At 42.2% G+C, this 18207-nt stretch overlaps 1 protein-coding gene across 4 annotated transcripts in view; it reads left to right on the top strand.

Annotated features, from left to right (window-relative positions):
* Positions 1-18207, top strand: part of vac14 (vac14 homolog (S. cerevisiae)) — a 468264-nt gene that overhangs the window by 82283 nt on the left and 367774 nt on the right. For all 4 annotated transcript variants that reach the window (XM_072279307.1, XM_072279308.1, XM_072279306.1 and 1 more), the window contains 2 exons: positions 10776-10830; positions 16328-16472. In XM_072279307.1, coding sequence (XP_072135408.1) covers positions 10776-10830; positions 16328-16472 — 200 coding nt within the window. The remainder of the gene's footprint in view (positions 1-10775; positions 10831-16327; positions 16473-18207) is intronic.

The raw sequence follows: 18207 nt of genomic DNA, 5'->3' as shown, positions 1-18207 counted from the left end.
CCCCCAAAGAGTGGACGACTTCAACTTGCTGAGATTCTCTTAAAATGAGTGACTGTAATCCATCTGACTCAGGGTTTTATCGCCTTGTAGTGTGGCTAGTTGTTAAATAATGTACTTATCCCATTACTCGTCTATTATTCAATGTTGCACCCAGTTCTTCTGTGTCTCTGGTTAACGTTGAACCAGAAGAATGATTTTGTGTCCTGTCATCTCCCTGCAGTTGTCTGTGGTATTGATCATTTTCCATGATGACTCAAATCCCTTTCTTTGCTTTTTAATTGAAGTGTCTGACAAATTATTCAAATTGTTTTATATTCATAGTCAATTTAATAACACAGTTCCCCACTGCCTTCCTAATTGCATTTTTAGGCAGTCGTTTTGTATTTTCTCACACTCGTATTTAATATCGGTCTGTTCCTCAACCCTCCACATCCTTAGTCACCATGGAGTCTCAAGAGTGCTGAGCTTATTCTTTTGGACCCTATTTGCCTGCTTTTTGCTGAACACTGCTTAAATATTTTCTATTTCTCTTTGACATTGGTGTTGCCCGTTTTGTCAACTTCAAACAGGGAGATGACAGGACATCAGATCATTCTCCTGGTTCAATATTAACCAGGCAGACAGAACACCTGAATAATGGGATGAGTACATTATTTAATAACTTGCCAGACTAAAAGGGGATAAAACCCTGAGTCAGGATGGATTACAGTCACTCATTTTAAGATGATCTAGGCAAGATAAAGTAGTGTACTCTATTTTTTTCCTTGTGAATGCTGCTTATATGATGAAATGTATCTGGGATGCTGCTGGAGGTAAGTTTATCATTGCACCTGTACTTAAGTGTACTTATGTATATGACAACAAACCCAAGTTTGGGTTGAGCATTACAATATTTACTGTAGATCTTGCCACAATGAAGGAATCTGTAGACAGTGTGCTTGATATTCTTATCCTTCTTGCTGTTTGTCATTATTGTTTCCCATTTTATCAACTTCAAACTGTTATGTACTTTTATTCTTCATTATCATCTTATATTGTGGTCGCTGTTGGATAGATTTTGCCCTCTTTTGATTCTCTCACCTGCTCATTCCTCTACAGACAATAGTCTAATTTTCCATATTGCTATAGAAAAAAGGACTGTTTGGATTTTGGAATTTTATTTGCGTATCCTTTTTTCCGAATTAAAATTTTTAGTGGAGTTATTTCTGTAATAACTTTAGACATTAAACTGTTTCTAGTCCCTAAGCTGCAACCACTCTGGCAAACAGAAGCTTGACCTGTCTGCAACCAGTGGGCCCTGTAAAGGCAAAGACTAGCCCTGACACTATTGTAAAACCAAGGAGATGTGACAGGACTTTGGAGAAGTTGGATGGATGTTGAGTGAACATGGATACCTAGGTTTTAGCACTGTACTGTATCGCTGCAGGTAGATATCCCCTAGCATGACTTTAAAGAGCAGAGGAGTTTTCGCCAATAACCTGGCTGATTTTTATCCCTTAACCCATGGCACTAAATTAGATAATGCTGCTCATTGTCACATGTACATTGAAACATACAGTGAAATGTGTTGTTTGCACTAACAGCGCAGCCAAGGATGGTCTGAAGGTATCCTGCAAGTCGCATAGCCCATGCTTGCGGCAGCATAGCATGCACACAGTGCTCAGCTTTCACCAACTTGTGACAGAGCTTTCACCATATACTCCAAAAGTATTTCATTGTTTCCAAATCAGCTATGTGAGGGGGGAAATAAACAATTAGTGGAATTGCTCCAGATGGATGGGTGAGAGTAGCTGTTGAACAGACATATACACATGGTTAAAAGTAAAGGATGTTGGTATTTGTGGGATTTCTCTCTTTGCGAGAGAGATCCTGTGTTCATTGAGTTTGTAACGTCACGCAAATTCTTTGAGTTGTTTAGGTTGGTTATGTACAGTTGTGCATAGAGAGTTATTTTGACGTTATTTCCATATATTACAAAGATTATATGTGCAGTTAATTTTAAAATACATGAACTTTGCCTGAAGGGCTGTTGTGCATGCCTCTGTGGAATTTGTCATGTCTACTCCCATTTCAAGAGGATGCTGTAAAAGTCATCAAAGCATTTAAAGCCCACTGTCATTTTGGGAAGGATTGATTCATTTCTCCAAGCAAAGTTCTTGGATCTTCAGATGCAGCTTGGAGCTGCTCTTTCTATCTCTCCTCTTGATCCAATTGATACACTCTAGAAGAACCTGCTCAGACCTTTATACCCCTCTTTGCCTAAGGTTAATTGCTGTATGTGATTTTGAAATTCTGATGTGTCTGTTGTTAGAGTGGATCTAAAATGTGGTGAGAGATCCCTAGCACATGTAACTGGGACAAGTGAGTGATCAGAGATCAAGAGAGGTTGGATAAATGCTGACAAGTCCTTGAGTGGCCAACACTATTGTGAAATGGTGTGGGAGACAATACTTTAATCCAGACAGCACCACGAATGAGCTTGGGCTGCTTAAGAGGAGCTGTACAGATTTTAAAATCTCTTAAGAGTTTCAGAGAAACCATTGCACTGTGTCCTACAACTTTGAAATCTGTTTCTTATCCGCTTTGATTCTAGTTTGTTAGATGGTGTTTGAATACATGGCTTAAAAGGGTGAGCAGCTTCAAGTTAATGTCTCTGAAGATCTGTCCTGGGCCCAAAGTTGATACACTTACACAGGAGGCATGCCAGCAGCTATATTTCATTGGGATTTGGAAGAGATTTGGTATGTCACCAAACACTGTAGCAAATTTCTACTGAAGTTCCCTGGAGAGTACTTTGACTGGTTGCATCATTGTCTGGTATGGAGGGGCCAATGCACAGGATTGGTAAAAGCTGCAGAGGGTTGCAAATGCGGCTGGCTCCATCATAAGCACAAGCCTCCCCACCATCAAAGACATCTTCAAAAGGTGATGCATCAAAAAGGCAGCATCCATCGTTAAGGACCCCACTACCCAGGACATGCTCTTTTCTAGTTCCTACCTTTGGGGAGGAGGCAGGATCTTGAAGGCAAACACTAAAGGTTTTGGGAATAGCTTCTTTCCCTCCACTATCAGATTTCTGAGCAGCCCATGAACACGACATCACTATTTTGCTCTTCTTTTGTACTATTTATTTATTGTTCTAGATATTTCTTACTATAACAACTTATAGTTTTTATGTATTGCACTGAACTGCTGCCGCAAAACAACAAATTTCACGACATATGTCAGTGATAATAAATGTGAGTTTGAGTCAAAGATCATCTGGGTAATTGTACTTGTGCATGTGGGTGGTGGGTAACTGTGTCCATGTATACTACCCATGAGACAAGTCACCTGCTGGTTGCTTTAATTAAAGACCAGGCAGGTGCTCTCCAGTTATAAATCATTGATTTCAGTCAGGATCAAAATGCAGAATGGAAGTCAGAGGGAGTAGAGATCTGGATAAGTTGAGTTTATGGGAAGTGGTTAGCAGGAACACTGGGTCTAAATCATGAAACACTCTACCCATCAGTACTGTGCAAATGCCTTAACCACATGAACAGCAGTAGCTCAAGAAGAAGGCTTACTAGAGCACATGAAAATTGGAGCAGGATAGGTCAGCAGGATCCTCAAGCCTGCCCTACCATTCAGCATAATTGTGGTTGATCTGCACTGGCCTCAGTTCCTCAGAACCCTTAGTTCCTCTGTTTTCAAATATTTATCTCGATCTTAAACATATCAAATGATCTGCCTTCCACCACGCTTTGTGGCAGAGAATTTCAGACTTTTGTAGCTGTATCCCTTTGTGACAGTTGTACTTGTGAAAACACCTCAACATCTATCCTGTTAAACCCAACTGGGATCTTGTATATTTGAATGATGTTTCCGCTCATTCTTCTGAACTCCAAGGAATATGAACCCAAACTGTCCAACCTCTCCAGACAGGGCAATCATCTCATTAGCCCACTGAATCTCCTTTGAAAGGTTTCTATTGATATTATATCTTTTTTCAAATAAGGGGACCAAAACTAGAATCAGAATCAGATTTATTATCACCGGCATGTGTCGTGAAATTTGTTAACTTAACAGCAGCAGTTCAAGGCAATACGTAATATAGAAGAAAATAATAATAATAAATAAATCAATTACAGTGTACGTATATTGAATAAATTAAAAGCAGTGAGGTAGTGTCAAAGGTTTCTTTTTTTTCGGCGTCTGCGTGCGTGCGAGTCTGTGCGTCTGCGTGTGCGTGTGTGCGTCCGTGATCTCTTTTTCATGGCTTTTTGCAAGGCATGGAGCGAGAGAGAGAGACTGTGTGGCGTGCCACTGCTCACACAGACACTTTCACAGTATTTTTCCCTTCATTTTACGAGGTCAAGTTGTGATCTCGACACTCAACCTGGCATGCATGGAAAGTGTACTCGGGAGCAGACCCGACTGGTTTCGAACCCGGGAACCTCCGCTCCGGGTCCAGCGCCGATGTCATTGCGTCACCAGCTGGCTCAGCGTCCAAAGTTTTAATGTCCATTTAGGAATCAGATGGCAGAGGGGAAGAAGCTGTTCCTGAATCGTTGTGTGTCTCTTCAGGCTTCTGTACCTCCTACCTGATGGTAACAGTGAGAAAAGGGCATGCCCTGGGTGCTGGAGGTCCTTAATAATGGTCGCTTCCTTTCTGAGACACCGCTCCTTGAAGATGTCCTGAATACTTTGTAGGCTAGTACCCAAGATGGAGTCGACTAGATTTACAACCCTCTGCAGCAGCTTCTGGTCTTGTGCAGTAGCCCCACCCCATACCAGATAGTGATGCAGCCTGTCAGAATACTCCTCATGGTACATCTGTAGAAATTTTTGAGTGTATTTGTTGACATATCAAATCTCTTCAAACTTCTAATGAAATATAATCGCTGCCTTGCCTTCTTTATAACTGCGTTAATATGTTGGGACCAATTTAGATCCTCAGAGATCTTGACACCCAGGAACTATGTACAGTATTCAAGGAGAGAACTCACCAATTCCTTGTACAACTGTAACAAAACTTCCGTACCCTTAAACTCCAACCCCTTTACAATGAAGCCAAAACTGACGTGCAGTTTCTCTCCATTAAGACAATCTGCCTTTTGATTCCTGTTACCAAAAAACACAACCTCACACTTACCTATTTGCCAAGTTTTCATTCAGTCACTCAATCGATCAATATGTTCAAAGTCCTCACAATAATTTGCTTTTCCATTAGTCAGCAGGTATGGAAATCTTGTTCCCGTCTACAGGTTACTTAAAAATCAGCATCTGCAGGCCAAGAGCAGATCATCAGGATACTTGACTAGTTACATCAAAAGTTATAAGGATTTGAGGGACTTAAGGATGAGTTAGTTATATGGAAGTGTGAGGTGGTTCATTTCGGTAGGTCAAATATGATGGCAAAATATAATTTTAATGGTAAGACTCTCGGCAGTGTACAGGGACAGAGGGATCTTGGGGCCCGAGTCCATAGGACACACAAAGCTGCTGTGCAGGTTGACTCTGTGGTTCAGAAGGCATACAGTGCATTGGCTTTCATCAACCATGGGATTGAGTTCAAGAGCTGAGAGGTAATGTTAGAGCTATATAGGACTCTGGTCACACCCCACTTGGAGTACTGTGCTCAGTTCTGGTCACTTCACTACAGGAAGGATGTGGGATCCATAGAAAAGGTGCAGAGGAGATTTACAATGATGTTGCCTGGATTAGGGGGCATGCTTCATGAGAATAGGTTGAGTGAACTTAGCCTTTTCTCCTTGGAGTATTGGAGGATGAGAGGTGACCTAATTGAGGTGTACAAGATGATGAGAGGCATTGATTGTGTGGATAATCAGATGCTTTTTCCCAGGCTGAAGTAGCTTATATGAGACGGCACTGTTTTAAGGTGCTTGAAGGTGGGTACAGAGGAGATGTCAGGGGTAAGTTTTCTTACACAGAGTGGTGAGTGCGTGGAATGGGCTGCCAGTGACGGTGGTGGAGGCGGATACGATAGGGTCTTTTAAGAGGCTTCTGGATAGGTACATGGAGCTTAGAAAAATAGAGGGCTGTGGTTAACCCTAGATAACTTCTAAAGTAAGTACATGCCAGCACAGCATTGTGGGCTGAAGGGCTTGTATTGTGCTGTAGGTTTTCTATGTTTCTTCCCTGGACCATAGGAGAATGAAGGGAGATTACATAGAGGTATACAAATTTATCAGGGGTATAGATAGGGTAAATGCAAGCAGGCTTTTTCCACTGAGGTTGGGTGAGACTAGAACTAGAAGTCATATGTTATGGGTGACATGTGAAATATTTAAGGGGAACAAAAGGGGAAACATAACTTGGAGAGATTGTGGAGAGTGTAGAAGGAGCTGCCATCTGAAGTGGTGGATATGGAGGGCTATGGACCAGGTACAGGTCGATTAGACTAGGCAGAGCAATAGTTCAGTCTGGACAAGAAGAGCAGAAGGTCCTCTTTCTGAGCTGTGGTGCTCTTTGACTCCCTAACTCCAGCCTGAAAAAGACACATTCATTTCAACTCTGTTTCTATGTGAAAAGCAAGGTTTCAATTCATACTAACACATCACTTTTATTACCTTGACCTCTTTATTTATGTGCAAGTTTGTTATGTGGCACCTTTTGGAAATATAAATACAGGTTCTCCTCAAACAACTCTCCTTGTCACATCCTCAAAGATTTCATGCAGATTGATCAAACATGGTTTATCTTTCATAACACCATGTTGACTAGATTTGATTACGTTCAGCTTTTTGACTATTGATTCTGACTTGCAGTTCCCACCTTCTGACTTCCTCTCTTTATCAATCAGCATCACATCCTCAAGAGGAAATTAAGAATTGGACAATACATGGTATTGCCAGCAATGTATAACATAAATAAAATAGGAAAAAGTTGATACTGAACAAATCCTGGGTTTGATTCTCAGACTGTGCTGAGTTCACCTGTTCCTGCTCAGAGGTTACCTGCCGTGATTAGACATAACGAAGGAGGAAAGAAAGCTAGGCAAGGTTACTACCTTACATTATTCAGCAAAACAAACTGCCATCTTTCTTCCTCTGCAGATTGGGACAGGATTTTTTGCTGTGTACAGTCAATAGCAGAAGACCTGAGTCGAAGATCTCAACCCAGCCACAAGAATGTGCAATATGTCTATAAAACAATTACCCAAGCAAGGAAATCTGGAACAGTGCACTAACTATCTCTGAGCAGAAGAATAGTGAAGATCACTGGCCTTGCAACAACTTCTTGCATTATAATCATACAGCATAGAAACAGGCCCTTAGGCCCAACATTTCCAAGCCAACCGTGTTGTCCAGCAAATTGGTCCCATAAATTTGGCCATTCTGCCGATTGAGTCTGCTCCACCATTCTAACATTGCTGATTAATTATCCCTGTCAAACCCATTCTCCTGCCTTCTCCCCATAACCTTTGATGCCATTACTAATCAATAACCTATCAATCTCTGCTTTATTTATACCCGATGGCTATGCCTCGAAAGCCATCTGTGACAATCAACTCCACAGATTCACCACTCTGACTAAAGAAGTTTCTCCTCATCTCTGTTCTAGAGGAACTTCCCTGTATTCTGAAGCTGTGCCCTCTGGTCCGAGACTCTCCCACTATGGGAAACATCTTCTGCACGTACACTCTCTCTAGGCCTTTCAGTATTCAATAAGTTTCAATATGATTACCCTTCATTCTTGTAAACCCCAGCGAGAACAGGCCCAGAGCCATCAAACACTCCTTGTATCTTTAACTCTTTCATTCCCGGGATCATTCTCGTGACCCTCCTCTAGACCCTCTCTAATGCTAGCACATTCTTTCTTGGACAAGGGACCCAAAGCTGCTTACAATACTCCAAGTGCAGTCTGACTAATTCTTTCTAAAGCCTCAGCATTACTTCCTTGCAATTATGTTCTAGTCTTCTCAAAATAATTGCTAATATTGGCTCACCACTGGTTCAGCTTGCAAGTTAGCCTTTCAAGAATTCTGCACAAGGACTCCCAAGACCCTTTGCACCTCAGATTTCTAAATGTTCTCCATTTAGAAAACAGTCTATGCCTTTGTTCATTCTACACTTCACTACATTACATTCAATTTGCCACTCCTTTGCCCATTCTCCCATTCTCTCTTAAGTCTTTCTGCAGACTCCCTGCATTTGGTTCATTACCCCCAAAACCTTTCCTATCCATGTACTTATCTGGACGGCTTTTAAATGTTGTTAGTGCACCCACTTCAACCACTATTTCTGGAAGCTTTTTCCAAATGCATGGCATGCTTTGCTTGCGAACCTATCCCGAATGTTCTTTTCAAAATCTGTGATCTTCAGCCTATGCCCCCTTGGTTTTAGTACTCCCTCCCTACAATGTTCTTTCACCCTGTCTTTGCCCCTCGGGACCTTATATACCTCTATTAGGTCACCCCTTCCTACAATGTTCTTTCACCCTGTCTTTGCCCCTCGGGTTCTTACATACCTCTATCAGGTCACCCCTTAACCTTCTATGATCCAGGGAATGAAATCCTAGTCTATGCAACTTCTCCTTGTAACTCAGACCTCCCCAGTCCTGGCAATATCCTGGTAATACTTTACTGCACTCATTCTAGTTTAGTATTGCTGAATAAAATGGTACTCCTCAATGAAAATTGGCTGAACCCAGAGTAGATCAAAATTTCTCTCATTTCCAGGCAGATGGTCTCAGCTTCATGGCCCCAGGAACATTCCATACTGCAGCTACTGGTTTATAACGTATCTCGTAACATGCTGCTCACTGATGCATTAGAGAGGTCTGCAAGATATGTATTGAAAGAGAAAACACTTGAACTACTTATCTTTCAGCCCAGAGCAGGCAGTGGGCATAAAGATCTGCTAGCCTTGAAAGCTTTCCTGTAGTGTAGGCATTAATAAACTAGTGCTTCTTTCGGGGACTATGCTGGAAAAGATTTTTATAACACACACACAATGCTGGAGGAACTCAGCAGGTCAGGCAGCATCTTTGTTAGCTAGGGGTGAGGCACCGGATTGAAAGATAGCTGATGGCTGTGCCTTCATTTCAGAATGCACCGTAAACCTTTTAGACCCCCTTTTAAAATGCTGTTTACATTGTAAATACATTTTGGTACTTACCTATTTTTTGCACAGTTTGTTCCATTTCCCTACTTGAAACATTATTTTTATATAATTCTTTATAATCGTTGGAAGTTTTTTTTTCTGTTGCAACACCACAGTAAATGCCTAATACATGTAAATGTATATGACAAATAAAGTTGATCTTTGATTCTTGATTTTAAGAATATTACCTGCAGTTGGGAAAGCAGGCGTGCTTACAGAGAGGGAGAGTCAGAGTAGAGCATTGAAATCTGGATGGAGAGCAGAACGAATTGGTTGAAGTCAGAGGATGAGAAGCTGTTTCCTGTGTTGTATTATTCCATCTGTAAAATCATCGTGTTGATTACTCCAGTTCCTCATTCCTTATGAGTGAAAAGGGTGTAGGCTTCCCATGGATAACAAAATACCACACATTCTTCTAAAGCAGAGGTTAGTAACATGAACACTACAATGGACGTCCTGCAGTCAGCTTCTCCATGGATAGAACAAGTTGTAGGTTTGAACAAAGATGTGTGTTTGGCTATCCTACTGCAGGCCACCATACCTGTTCATTAGCCTGCTACCAAGGATGTGTATCCAGTTCAGGATACCAGTACAGGTAATGGAGATTAGTCTGCGTGGGGAGAGTGAGGTAACTTCCTCACAGTCTTGTCTGTAAAGACTCAGCTGATGTCCAGTTGGAAGTAGAGAAACCACTGGTGCAGAATCTGAATTTTTAGCTTTAAATATTATTTTTGGACAGAGTCATACAACCCAAGAGGTAACTATTTGTTATGTAGTTATGGCAAATGGACAAGCTCTATAATTATCCCTCTCCCTTGCTTCCCTCATGGCCTTGCAATTCTAGTCCTTTTCAAGTATTTTATTGTACTTTACTGAAAGTTGCAATTGATTTCTGTGTTTAAAACATATCTTGGGTTATCTGAAAATTTCCCTTACTGATTCACCTTATCTCACGACCTTCAGTTTCTGACCCATCTGCATGAGGAACCTACTGATACAGATTAATTAATTGCATGTACATTAAAACATACAGTGAAGTGTCTCATTCGTGGAAACTGCCAACACACTTTGGGAGGTGTTGGGGCAGCTAGCAAATGTCAGCACAGATCTCAGTGCCAACATAGCATGTCCATAATTCTTGGCAGTGCAACACAGAACACAACAAGAAACAAATCAACAACAGCAAGGCAAGGCCCTTTAATCCTCTCACATTCCTTCTCTGCCACCTATACACTCAGGCTGCCTTTCAAATCCCAAACAACCCCCAACTCCAGGACAGGCCCCAAAAGCCTCCATAATGAAGACTCTGCTTCATCATCTTTGTCGTAAGGAGAAGTGCCACAACTTATGAAGTTCCTCAGCCACATTATCAATCTAGTAAACCTCTTCTGCGTCTGACGCGGGGCCTTCCCACTGTACACTGTACACCGTGTCCATGAGTGTTCTAAAGTTAATTGCCACTCTTCAGTAATATGGATCAAGGTTGGGAACTGACTAAAAACAGCACTGATGTGGAATGGTCATCGCATTTAATGTTGTATGGTAAATTGACAGCATTGCTTCACAAATGTCATTAAAGTCTAAGCACTTGTAAGAGGAATGGATGGGGTGAAAATTTAAGTGCAACATTAAAAAGGAAATTAAAAATGTATTGTCTTCCCTATTCAGAGTTGAGCACGTACCAGAACTTGGCCACAAGCAACAACAGTGGTGCATGTATCACGTAAGTACCAAAATTCAGTTCACTCGCTTTAAGGTTGTAAAAACTTTGGAGGGCAATGGATAATTGCATTGCTTAAAACATTATTGAACTGTACTGACAAAGATGCATCCATTTTAGTCCCTGGTCTATATTGTTGTCAACTAAAGTTACGAGTGCCATCTTTCAGTGCTGACTTGGCCAAAATATCATTGATATCGGTGTGGACCCGAGGGGCAAGTTTTCCACAGAGGCTGGTGGATATCTGGAAAGAACTTCCAGAGGATGTGGCAGAGGCAGGTACAATTCCAATATTTAAAAGGCATTTGGGAGAGAGACTTAGATAGGAAAAAATAGAGGAATATGGGCCTAATACAGGCAAATAGGATTAGTGTAGATAGGTGTCACAGTCAGTGTGGACAAGATGGGCCTCCCTGCGTGCCTACAGCTTCTTGAACCTGAGTAGTCTGGATGCCACAAGTAGGACCAGGGGAAAAAGTGCTGGGGGTTTACCTCCTGATCACTGAGATATTACCAAATCGTGGTTGGTTCCGATGTTGTTCACAATTAAATAAGCTGGTAGTGCACTGCTAGACACAGTCAGTTGTAACTGGGGCGTACTAGTCTTCCTTTGGTCATGGTGAAACACAGTGGAGAGGAAAATTGTTATTGGTTAAATATGGGATTTTTAAAAAAATTGTCATTTCACCTGTTGCCCTACAGCAACTTATCACCGAGTTCCCTTGCTTTGCAAAGTCAACTGTTATTGTGTATCAAGGCTCTTTGGAACCTGTTCTAATAACCCCTTAAGTGGGACCCACTTGGATGTTAGAAACATAGAAAACCTACAGTATAATACAGGCCTTTCGGCCCACAATGCTGTGCTGAACATGTACTTACTTAGAAATTACCTAGGGTTACCCATAGCCCTCTGTTTTTCTAAGCTCCATGTACCTTTCCAGGAGTCTCTTAAAAGACCTTATTGTATCTGCCTCCACCACTGTCGCCGGCAGCTCATTCCACACACTCACCACTCTCTGCATAAAAAACTTACCCCGACATCTCCTCTGTACCTTCTACCAAGCACCTTAAAACTGTGCCCTCTCATGCTAGCCATTTCAGCCCTGGGAAAAAGCCTCTGAATATCCACATGTTCAATGCCTCTCATCATCTTATACACTTCCGTCAGGTCACCTGTCATCCTCCGTCGCTCCATGGAGAAAAGGCCAAGTTCACTCAACCTATTCTCATAAGGCATGCTCCCCAATCCAGGCAACATCCTTGTAAATCTTCTCTGCACCCTTTCTATGGTTTCCCCATCCTTCCTGTAGTGAAGTGACCAGAACTGAGCATAGTGCTCCAAGTGGAGTCTGACCAGAGTCCTATATAGCTCTAACCTTACCTCTCAGCTCTTGAACTCAATCCCACCATTAATGAGGGCCAATGCACAGTATGCTGCCTTAACCACAGAGTCAACCTGCGCAGCAGCTTTGAGTGTCCTATGGACCACAAGATCCCTCTGATCCTCCACACTGCCAAGACTTTTACAATTAATATTATATTTTGCTATCATATTTGACCTACCAAAATGAACCACCTCACACTTATCTGGGTCGAACGCCATCTGCCACTTCTCAGCCCAGCTTTGCATCCTATCGATGTCCAGCTGTAACCTCTGACAGCCCTCCACACTATCCACAACACCCCAATCTTTGTGTCATCAGCAAATTTACTAATCCATCCCTCCATTTCCTCATGCAGGTCATTTATAAAAATCACAAAGAGAAGGGGTCCCAGAACAGATCCCTGAGGCACACCACTGGTCACTGACTTCCATGCAGAATATGACCCGTCTACAACCATTCTTTGCCTTCTGTGAGCAAGCCAATTCTAGATCTACAAAGCAAGGCCTCCTTGGATCCCATGCCTCCTTACTTTCTCAATAAGCCTTGCATGGGGTACCTTATCAAATGCCTTGCTGAAATCCATATACACTACATCTACTGCTCTACCTTCATCAATGTGTTTAGTCACATCCTCAAAAAATTCAATCGTGCTTGTAAGGCTTGACCTGCCTTTCACAACCCACGCTGACTATTCCTATTCATATTATGCCTCTCCAAACGTTCATAAATCCTGCCTCTCAGGATCTTTTCCATTAATTTACCAACCACTGAAGTAAGACTCACTGGTCTATAATTTCCTGGGCTATCTCTACTCCCTTTCTTGAATAAGGGAACAACATCCGCAACCCTCCAATCCCCCGGAACCTCTCCCATCCCCATTGATGATGCAGGGATCATCGCCAGAGGCTCAGCAATCTCCTCCCTCACCTCCCACAGTAGCCTGGGGTACATCTTGTCTGGTCCTGGAGACTTATCCAACTGGATGCTTTCCAAAAGCTTCAGCACATCCTCTTTCTTAACGTCTATATGCTCAAGCTTTTCAGTCTGCTGTAAGTCATCCCTACAATCGCCAAGATCCTTTTCCGTAGTGAATACAGAAGCAAAGTATTCATTAAGTACCTTTGCTATCTCCTCTGGTTCCATACACACTTTTACACTGTCACACTTGATTGGTCTTATTCTCTCACGCCTTATCCTCTTGCTCTTCACATACTTGAAGAATGCCTTGGGGTTTTCCTTAATCCTGCTCGCCAAAGCCTTCTCATGGCCCCTTCTGGCTCTACTAATTTCATTCTTAAGCTCCTTCCTACTAGCCTTATAATCTTCTAGATCTCTATCATTACTTAGTTTTTTGAACCTTTCATAAGCTCTTCTTTTCTTCTTGACTAGATTTCCTGTACCCTACCATCTTTTCCCTGTCTCACTGGAACATACCTATGCAGGACATCATGCAAATATTCCCTGAAAATTTGCCACATTTCTGCCGTACATTTCCCAATTTATGCTTCCAAGTTCCTGCCTGATAGCTTCATATTTCCCCTTAGTACAATTAAACACTTCTCTAACTTGTCTGTTCCTATCCCTCTTCAGTGCTATGGTAAGGGAAATAGAATTGTGATCACTATTTGGTCCTGAATCAATTTTTATCAGCAATGTAGATAACTAATAGAATCAACAAAGTATCAAAGAACTTTAGTTTTTTACAGAATAGAACTGGAACAATAACAACCTGTCAACTGAAGTAAAACATTCACTCTAATTAATCAGTTATTACTCTATATGCTTCTCTTCTTGAAATCAAATGTGCCAAAAATCATAGCAGCTTCCATATCACAAGCCTGTATAGGACTGTTCTATTGGAAGGTTGAATTTGAAGGCAGAGTATGAGGTTAATGGCAAGATTCCTAGCAATGTGGAGGAACAGAAGGATATTGGGGTCCACCTCCTTAGATCTCTCAAAGTTACTGCACAAGTTGGTAGTGTTGTTAAGAAGGTGTATGGTGTGTTGGCTTTCATTAGTCGGGATTGAATTCAAGAGCCACAAGGTAACATCGCAGCCCTGTAAAACGTTGGTTAGTCTACACTTGAAATGTTGTGTTCAGTTCTGGTCACCACATCTTTCTAAAGGCGTGGAAGTTTTATAGAGGGTGCAAAGGAAATTTACCAGGATGCTGCCTGGATTGGAGAGCATGTCTTATGAGGATAGGTAGAGTGAGCTTGTGCTTTTCTCTTTGGAATGAAGGAGGATAAGAGGTAACTTGATGGAGGTTTACAAGGTGGTAAGAGGCATAGGTCTAGTGGACAGCAGAGACATTTTCTCAGGGTGGAAATGGCTATCACAAGGGAGCATAATTTTAAGGTGATTGGAGGAAACTATAGCGGGGATGGCAGAGGTGGTTTTTATACAGAGTGGTGGGTGCGTGAAACGCCCTGCCAGGGGTGGTGGTAGAGGTGGTTGGCACATGGATAATAGAAAAATGGAGGGCTATGTGGGAGGGAAGGGTTAGATTGATCTTAGATTAGATTAAAAGGTCGGCACAACATTGTGAGCTGAAGGGCCTGTACTGTGCCATAGTGTTCTATGTGTCTCTGGAGCTTAGAAGAATGAGATTGTATCAAAATCAAGACGTTTGTTAAAAACTAAGTGGTGGACAGATTCTACCTCTGGCTTCGACCAGAGGTTACTATTTAAGGCTGAGATGAGGAAATATTTCTTCACTCAGAAGAAGGTTAACCTTTGGTATTCTTTGTTGTGCAGGGCACTGAAGATTTAGTCATTGCATTGTTATCATTCAAAACAGATTTCTGGGTAATAAAATAATCAAGTGATTGAGGCTTAGAACTTGAAAATGGCACTGTGATAGAATTTCAGTGATGATCGTGATGCATGGAAGAGGAGGCTTGACATTCAGCTGGCTTACACCTGCTCCAAATTCAAATGTTCCCCTGCTTATTTGTTCCTTGCCTAACATGAGATAACACTGCATTTTGTGAATGAAGCCTATACCTTTTCTAGTTTATGACTCTGAGATACTTAGTTGTCAGGTAGCCATAATTAGAAATGGTGTGGGTTCTGTAACTTTCAAATTTCTAAGTTCAAAGTAAATTTATTATCAAAGTACATAAATTCAGTGGTCATTTTATGAGGTATCTCCTCTGTATGATCATGGTCTTCTGCTGTAGCCCATCCACTTCAATTGTTTGACATGTTGTGCCTTCAGAGATGCTCTTCTGCACACCACTGTGGTTATGTGATTTACTGTTGCCTTCCTGTCAGCTTGAACCAGTCTGGCCAGTCTTCTCTAATCTCTCTCATGAATAAGGTGTTTTCACCCATGGAACTGCCATTCACTGGATTTTATTTTAAACACAAAATACCCTGCAGATGCTGGGGTCAGAGCAACACTGTTTGTTGTTTGCACCAACTTGAGAAACTGTTGTATGTGAAAATCCCAGGAGATCAGCAGTTTTGGAGATATTCAAACCAGTTCTTCTGGCACTAACCATTATTCCACAATCAAAGTCATTTGGATCACATTTCTTCCCCATTCTGATGTTTAGTCTTATGAACAATTGAACCTCTTCACCATTTGCATGCTCTTATGTATTGAGTTGTTACCACACGGTTTGCTGATTAGATATTTACATTAACATGCGGATGTACCTTACAAAGTGGCCATTAAGTGTATATGTCACTATATACTATCCTGAGATTCATTTTCTTACAGGCGTTCACAGTGGACCAAATATATACAATAGAATCAATGAAGAACTACACACAAAGGCTGACAATCAATGTGCAAAAGAAAACAAACACATAAAAACAAAAATTAATTATAATATATAAATAATACTGAGAGCATGAATTGTAGAGTCCTTGAAAGTGAATCCATAGGTTGTGGAATCAATTCAGCATTGATGTGATGGAAGTTATCCACACTGGTTCAGGAGCCTGATGGTTGAAGGGTAATAACTGTTCATCCTCTATCTCATCTCCACTATTTCTCCATATACAAGTTTTGTTTTATGTCATGGATTGTTACTTTCATCTATTTTAGGACTAAATTATTATAAATTGTTATATATCTTGCTACTCTTGTCTTTGTCTGCTGCAGTATAGACTGTTCTCGGGAGACCCTCGACTTAGATGGGATTGTGATGGTGCTAGATCGCCACCTTCATGATACAGTTACAGGGATGATGACACGAATTGCTATCTTGAAGTGGTTGTATCATCTTTATATCAAAACTCCTAGAAAGGTAAGGGCTTTCGGTAATTTAGCAAACCCCCATCTCCAGGTGAATGTGATCCCAGATTCGTCTTAGTAACGTAAGCCAAAAATGTGTTCCAACACCTTGTACGAACCTTTTGGTTCATACCCTTCTGTTCCTTCCTATGCAAATACCTGTTCAAATTGTACATGCCCTTACCACCTCCTGTGTTCCCAATACCCATCACCCTGTGTGGGAAAAATTGTCCCTTAGATATCCCTAAAGATGTTTCTCTCGCATTTTATACCTGTGCCCTATACAGGTGTCCCCCGCTTTTCGAACGTTCGCTTTATGAAACCTCACTGTTACGAAAGACCTACATTAGTTACCTGTTTTCGCTAACAGAAGGTGCTTTCACTGTTATGAGAAAAGGCAGCGTGCGATAAAAGGCAACACACGCCCCGAGCAGCCAAGCTCCTCCCCCGGAACTGCATTCTAGCCGGCATTGCTTAAGCACGTGCCTGTGAGCATCCGTTTGCAAGATGAGTTCGAAGGTATCGGAAAAGCCTAAAAGAGCTCGTAAGGGTGTTACACTTAGCGTAAAACTAGACATAATTAAGCGTTTCAATCGTGGTGAACGAAGTAAGGACAAAGTGAGTTTGGCTTGTGGAAGTTGACAAAGATGATGTTGAAGAGGTTTTGACATCCCATGACCAAGAACTGATAGATGAAGAGTTGATGCAATTGGAAGAGGAAAGGATAACAATCAAAACCGAATGCAGTGGCGAACGGGCCGCAGGTGTAGTCGTCCAGGAACTGAACGTGAAGCAACTGCATGAGATTTTCGCTGCAATTATGGCAGAAAAGTATGACTTTAATTTTGAAAGGGTACGTCGGTTTAGGGCATATTTGCAAGATGGTTAGAGTGCTTACAAAGAATTGTATGATAGGAAAAATGCACGAGGCTAAGAAGTCAAGCAAGCCTTCCAATCAGCCACAGCAGACGACCAACCTCGACCTTCGACATTGAGGCAGGCAGAGATAGAAGAAGATGACCTGCCTGCCCTAATGGAAAGAGACGACGATGAGATGACACCCCAGTGTCCCAGCACCCCAATCCCCGGGCCGCGAACCGATACATTGCAGCGAAGAATGCAGCGGTAGCCGGGACGCACCCAGCACATCTTTAAGAAAAAAGCTGAAATAAACAAGCTAATTAATGAGGTGCCGTCCGGCACGTAAATGTCAGCCCAGATCAGAGGCGATGCAATCAGGGTATATGGGGTGTCAGGGAAGGGTAGCACCTCTGGTGGGGGAACATGTCGTGTCCTTTTCAGGGCAATTAGTCCATCTTTGGTCCCCATCTGGCACTCAGCTCTCACCTGTGGCTCCCCGTAGCTGTTTGCATGCGACAGCGGCCACACCCCGGGCAACGGCTTCGACAAGCCGGCTAAACCAGGTGAGGGTAGCCGACGGGTCTCAAACCCTCGGTGAGATAGGGAGTTGTCTATCCCAGCATGTGAAGACAGACTCCGGCGGATTGAGCGGACGAGACCAATGGAAGGTCCAATGGTCAAGAAGGCGGTCTCTGCAAGCGTCGTGGAACGTGTAGAGCAGGACAAGACACAGAAGACGTCCTGGTCATCCACTACGCCTAGTCCCATCTCCAGCCGTCTAGACTCTGTCTTGCCACTGGATCCAGATGGGAATTGGGAAGAGAGAGTGAGGCTGACGCTGCGCAACTCTCCCTCACTTAAATCCAAATCACGCGCTAGTCTCGACG

Source organism: Mobula birostris, chromosome 15 (assembly GCF_030028105.1).
Source record: "Mobula birostris isolate sMobBir1 chromosome 15, sMobBir1.hap1, whole genome shotgun sequence".
Taxonomy (NCBI): Eukaryota; Metazoa; Chordata; class Chondrichthyes; order Myliobatiformes; family Myliobatidae; genus Mobula; species Mobula birostris.
This window is presented reverse-complemented; position numbering and strand designations above follow the sequence as displayed.